Consider the following 6,742-nt stretch of genomic DNA (forward strand, 5'->3'; position numbering starts at 1 on the left):
ACTAACAAATTAAGCAGCATTAGTCAGGAATACGCTCCTTATATCTTTCAAGAAAAAGTTAACTCTGCTTAAAAAACTCAAATCTAATCTTAGAAACTCAAAATACCGTAGTCTAAAAAAAAGTATAGTAAAATAAATGAGGTTTAAAGACTGGATTTTCTAATTCTCGTGTTATTAGCTCATAAACAAAAGCTAAGTGAAAACACAGAAGTGGTTAAATGTTCTGCTATTACATACATCACTTCTTCCACACCTTCCAGATAACTCAATATTTCTTACAATGAGCAAGTCAATACTCATTTTAGAAAACTTCTGCTCTGAGGTTTCTTTTTCGTCAGTCCTCAAGATGCAAATAGCAGCGTGTTTAACTCACTGTTTTGTGAAATTTGCCTCCCAGTGCAAGAAATATTTACAAGATCCACATTTCTTCTTTTCTGCAGGGAACTAGAACAAAACAAAGCCCAAAATGGAAACAGTAAGTGAAGTTTCCTAGAAATGGAGCAAAAACATCTTACGCAGTTAAACTATTACAATTATATACAAACACAGAAATAGTCAATTTTACGTCTTGGGAAAAATTCTGATTTAATTTAGAAGTCACACAATAATGTGTTTTCCTCACTTTATGACACCAAATACTCCCTTCTCCTTCACGCTGACTACCAATGACTATATTTAAAGGAAGTTGTACTATGAAAGTCTAATTTAACATCAAGCTCAAAGGGAGCCTGGGCATGAAAGCCCAAACAGAAAATACTCTTTATCACTGTGAAATTTGCTGAGACAGCAGCTTTAGAATAACAACACAGGAGCAAATATGCCCGAATTAGTACATCTTCATGTCTCTACCAATCTGGATTAGGGCTCTGATTTTGCCTGTTAACATGAATAATTAGTAATTTTACCTCTTAATTTCAATTCACAATAGGGATAGATAGTCATGCATCCTTATAGAATATTCATTGATTGATAAATGTCGTACAAAATCCTTGAAGCTTTTCTGCTTGCATGTCCCCCATCCTTCAAAGCCAAGATAAGTATGTTTTACTACAAATATCAATATTGCTAATTTGTGTTTGCTCGTTAGACGTAATAAGAAATTTTATTAAGATTAGCTATATTGCAAACTCTTGAAACACTGTCCCAGGAAGTCCAAGCTGAATTGCTCCATCCGACAGGCTGATGTTTCTCTGTGACAGAAGGCATACATTTATGAATTACTATTTCATATCATTTTTAATCCATGACTAAATCTGCCCCAAACAAATTACTAAATTCAAGACAGAAAGTGCACCTTCTGAAGTGACTTAAGATTTCAAATGCTTTTCAGGCATTATCAATTAAGTCCCTCAATGATACTTTGCAAAATCCTGGTTATAGAAAACACAGGGTGAGTTTGGACACTTCAGGTGGATCACGGGCTACCTCCCATTCACAATTGTTTATCCTCTGGAGTTATAATTACAAAAAAAATACACAAAATACTTTAAAAGTCTGTGTTTTTTCATACATTTTACTAGAATTGATGTAATTACAACTTTTGAAGCTACATTAGCAAGTGAACTTCATGCATTTGTACTAACCTAATTTTAATGAACCTGGTATGTTTAAAAAAATCATTAAAATCCTAGCTTATCCAACACAGACCAGATTTTTTGTGGTCAGGTTGGGTTTTCTTAAGGGTATTACTAGAATTAAAATAAATTTGAGATACAGAGAGGCAGCTTTGAGTCAAAGAGCTTCTAAAATTATGGTTTTCTTCCTTATGTCAAACAGTGAGTCATTGGCTTCGTTTCAGGGTGGATGGATTTCAAAGTGGGTAATGGTAAAAGCAACAAGTGAAGATAAATTCTCCAGGAAATGAAAGACAAGAAATCAGCTTAAAAATACTTGCATTTTTTAAATTCATACAATTTTTCAAAACTTGTGCATTCTTTTTTGATTATGTACCTACATGTAGCAAACCTGCTAATAAGCAAAGCGTAGCCTTTTTTTCCAGCAAAAATAAAACCTTTTTGTCATTTTTTTGGAAAACAAATTTATAACTTACATTGCATAAAAACTATCTCAAGATATAAAATAAATGGAACAATTTTATGCTGAATATCTGCTTGAAATATTATGCATTAGAAACAACATACAGTGCAAGATATAAAATTGTAATAATTTGTCAGTGCTCAATAGAATAGTTAGATGGTTCTTGTACAAATTGAATACCTGGATTAAAAGACAGAAAAAATACTGAAGACTTCTTTGGGGGGAAAAATAAGATTGAAAAAAATCTTATTATCTACACAAATCTCTGACTTTCCTTGACCTTTTCCAAAATTTAATACCTCTTCAGATTTGTGATCTTCTTTATTTTGCTCTTTATAGGAAGGTTAGCGCAAGCTGTGATGAAGTGTGCCAATTTTACAAAAAATGTAATAATTTCAATTAAGTTATCACTTTGTTTAAACCGTGGAGATTAAGACCCACTATTTTCTTGTATTAAGAGGTACCGGATGCGGCTCAGGCCGCGTACTCTTCCCCACCGCCCTTTCCTTGTGCATAAACAGGATGGAAGGGTGTGATGAGGCGGCGACTGGTTTAGCTAAAGGCTGAGAGACTGGAAAGGTGAGAGCTTCATACTGGGCTGAGCTGGTTTATTCAATATACTCCCACCACCGCGCAGATAAAGCGAGGGAGAGAGGTCGGTGCAAGGAGCTACTGCTCCAAAGCCTTTACCAGCATTCAGCTGAGTGTTTTAAATGATGAAGCTTTTGTTTTCAAACTCATTGAAAACATGTTATTCCTTCTGTCTATCTCAAGACCCAACCCACCCACATGTCAAAAGTGCTCTAACACTCTGGGCTGGAGCTTCATGGTTCACAGACTGGTGCAGAGGTAAATTAATGGTGTTGCTTGACCATAGGAAAAGAGAGAGAACAGCTTCTCTCCTAAAAACTTTGCTTTGCATGATAAAATATAGAGTATATAGAATATAGAGACACAGCAGCACCAGCTTCAGAACCTCCTTAGCAATCTTGACTCTTTAGATGCTAAAGAACATCAACACCAAGCTTCGACCATAGGATATACCAACCATAGTGGCAGAAAACACATCTCACCTGCTTAGCCCAAGCACTGTTATCCATTTTATTTATTCATATTTTCCCCCAAACGCAGCATAATTTTCCAGTATTACTTTTGGCCTATTTCTTCCTATTTGTCCTAGGAAAGAATCAGAGCGTTCCCACTCCTGAACAATACAAGTAACAGAGTTGGGGGCTACAAAAAGAAATAATTGAGAAGTACAGAGAGTTCATCAGCCTGAAATGTTCTCTGTGTAGCATTCTCTGTAACCAACAGGTCTACCACGTTATCAATCTGCTTAAGCTGCTGCTTTGAACAAATTGCTGCCGGGAATGACGCAACTGTAGCTATTTCACCCCAGAGTGACTGCTAAATGACATGATCCAAAGCATCTGAAGCCTCTAAAACTCTCTCTACTTATTATCTTTAATCTTGCGCTAAAGGCACAGTGGTGATTAGCTCCAGCCATTGCATTACTTTCATTATTTTGTCTTCCAAAAGCCTCAATTTTTCACTCCTGTCTGTATGGAAGAAGTCACTTAGACCAAACGTATCAAGAGAGACCACGGAAATTCCAATCCACTGCTTAAGCCTTTGCCCTGTTCCATAACGTGGACTGGCAAAACATATGAAAAAGTTAAGACTTCTCACTGAAATTCAGTGAGAAGGGTCTCAGAAAGGGTGAGACCTTCATTAGACTTTGCCATTAGACGTTTTGGATGCAGATTATTTCTATTTTAGAAGATGATTTGCAATCCCCTGAATAATTCCACTGCTTTTAAACACCTTTAGAGGTGGATTTTACTAATTCAGAGAGCTCGCAATGTTTTAAAATCTAGCATAATTACACCTCACTTCAATACTGATCAACCAAAACCACTACAATCTGCACAAGAACCTCACTATCAAGAACACTGTGAAATAATCACCTTTTCTTTTTAGATGCTAAAGAACATCAACACCAAGCTTCGACCATAGGATATACCAACCATAGTGGCAGAAAACACATCTCACCTGCTTAGCCCAAGCACTGTTATCCATTTTATTTATTCATATTTTCCCCCAAACGCAGCATAATTTTCCAGTATTACTTTTGGCCTATTTCTTCCTATTTGTCCTAGGAAAGAATCAGAGCGTTCCCACTCCTGAACAATACAAGTAACAGAGTTGGGGGCTACAAAAAGAAATAATTGAGAAGTACAGAGAGTTCATCAGCCTGAAATGTTCTCTGTGTAGCATTCTCTGTAACAAACAGGTCTACCACGTTATCAATCTGCTTAAGCTGCTGCTTTGAACAAATTGCTGCTGGGAATGACGCAACTGTAGCTATTTCACCCCAGAGTGACTGCTAAATGACATGATCCAAAGCATCTGAAGCCTCTAAAACTCTCTCTACTTATTATCTTTAATCTTACGCTAAAGGCACAGTGGTGATTAGCTCCAGCCATTGCATTACTTTCATTATTTTGTCTTCCAAAAGCCTCAATTTTTCACTCCTGTCTGTATGGAAGAAGTCACTTAGACCAAACGTATCAAGAGAGACCACGGAAATTCCAATCCACTGCTTAAGCCTTTGCCCTGTTCCATAACGTGGACTGGCAAAACATATGAAAAAGTTAAGACTTCTCACTGAAATTCAGTGAGAAGGGTCTCAGAAAGGGTGAGACCTTCATTAGACTTTGCCATTAGACGTTTTGGATGCAGATTATTTCTATTTTAGAAGATGATTTGCAATCCCCTGAATAATTCCACTGCTTTTAAACACCTTTAGAGGTGGATTTTACTAATTCAGAGAGCTCGCAATGTTTTAAAATCTAGCATAATTACACCTCACTTCAATACTGATCAACCAAAACCACTACAATCTGCACAAGAACCTCACTATCAAGAACACTGTGAAATAATCACCTTTTCTTTCCTTTTAACTCCACGCCCCTCAGTACTACAATGATGCCACACATACTTCAAAGAAGAAAGAAAAACAAAATATTTCCATTTTCTAAAATGCTATGATGTCTTTCCAGCTGACGGCGTGTTTTAGAACCATAGAATGGTTAGAGTTGGAAGGGACCTTAAAGATCATCCAGTTCCAACCACCTGTCATGGGCAGGATCAGCTCCTGATGGCTCAAAGCCCCATCCAACCTGGCCTTGAACACCTCCAGGGATGGGGCTTCTCTGGGCAACCTGGGCCAGAGTCTTACCACCCTCACAGAAAAGAATTTCTGTCTAATATCTAATCTAAATCTCCCCTATTCCAGTTTAAAACCATCACCCCTCGTCCTATGGCTCCATTCCCTCATAAAGAGTCCCTCCCCATCTCTCCTGGAGCTACTTTAGGGACTGGAAGGCCCTTATGAGGTGTCCCCCCCTAAGCCTTCTCTTCTCCAGGCTGAAGAGAGGACCTTTTCTTACAGGCAAGAGCCAGAAGCCCACGTGGGGCCCAGGGAAGTAGGAATAATGGCAAGAGATTATTACTAATAATGATTAACATGGTCACAGCACCACTAAGGGGCACAAGGAGACCCAACATGTGAAGTTTTTGTGCCAGAAGGCACACGGGAGCTCATGAGAAGAGCATTTCCTTGCATAAAAATCTAATGATTAATATTCATGCACAACTAGAGGGAAACATTGAGGTTCCCAGAAGATTTCAGCAGGATTTCTCTGTCTCTATGGAAAAGCCTTCACCCAGTGTAATAAGGATGAGACCAGAGCCTATCAATAAAAGCCATTTAAGAATGTTTTTCCATGCAATTCTGTAAGGCAGACACAATCTTTCCCGAGGTTAAAGATGCTGCAAGCTGCCATTTGAAAGTTCTTTATTAATTCTTTGCCCCTAAAAAAAAAAAACAAAAACCCGGCAGTTATCAAGAATGTTTCTGTGAAGTCTAACTTCTGTTTTAGCCTTGATCTTCCTTCAGACAGAGAGCTACTTGTCCTTCAAGATTTCCATATTGTTATAACTGGAACAGGAAGATGGAGAAAATAAGCTGGAACTCAGAAATCAAACTGGTGGGTAATGAAGTTTGTGATCCAGTCACACATTAATCAGTGATAGACTGGGATTTGGAAGATTTACTTCAATGGTAGGAAGACTAGAAATACAGCATATTCTCTCTACTGGAGGCTTGTTTCTCAAAAGACATTAAGAGTGCTCTTTTAGTAGCTAGTTATTGGTATCTTTTAGGATGAGATTCCCATTTGAGCTCAGCAGGAATAGCTTTATTACATGAAGTAGGGATCACTCTACAAAAATTAACATAAAGCTATTCCTCAGCGAAAGACGTTTATACTTAAGTTTCAATAAGCACAATTTTTTGGTGATTTAGAAAGTGCTGAGGAAACATTTTTTTTTTTAGGCACCGAAAAATCTCTTAATTGTTGCAAAGAATCTTTGCCTTTCCATCTGTTCAAGCAACTGTACTACAACATTTAGTACTGACTTCTTTCAATAACCTAAAAGAAACTTAAAAATGCTGGGAAAACTCTGCATTTAGGGCATGTATAAACTCGCCAATGCTGTTACTAACTGCTGAGATATGCAGATGAAAAAGACAAGATAAATACAAAACATTCTCAGACACATCCCTTCCAGGCACAGCCAGTGGTTTTAAAAAAAAAAAAAAAAAAAGAAAATAAACCACCGAAAAAAAACAAAGGAAACC

The 6,742-nt window shown here is 37.5% G+C and overlaps 1 protein-coding gene across 1 annotated transcript in view; it reads right to left on the reverse strand.

Annotated features, from left to right (window-relative positions):
• The window catches only part of ARAP2 (ArfGAP with RhoGAP domain, ankyrin repeat and PH domain 2), a 186,929-nt gene that overhangs the window by 157,715 nt on the left and 22,472 nt on the right, over positions 1-6,742 (reverse strand). Inside the window, exon 4 of the mRNA XM_014959527.1 lies at positions 374-444. Within this exon, the coding sequence (XP_014815013.1) occupies positions 374-444 (71 nt within the window). The remainder of the gene's footprint in view (positions 1-373; positions 445-6,742) is intronic.

This window comes from Calidris pugnax, unplaced genomic scaffold (assembly GCF_001431845.1).
Source record: "Calidris pugnax isolate Ruff unplaced genomic scaffold, ASM143184v1 scaffold288, whole genome shotgun sequence".
NCBI classification, from domain to species: domain Eukaryota; kingdom Metazoa; phylum Chordata; class Aves; order Charadriiformes; family Scolopacidae; genus Calidris; species Calidris pugnax.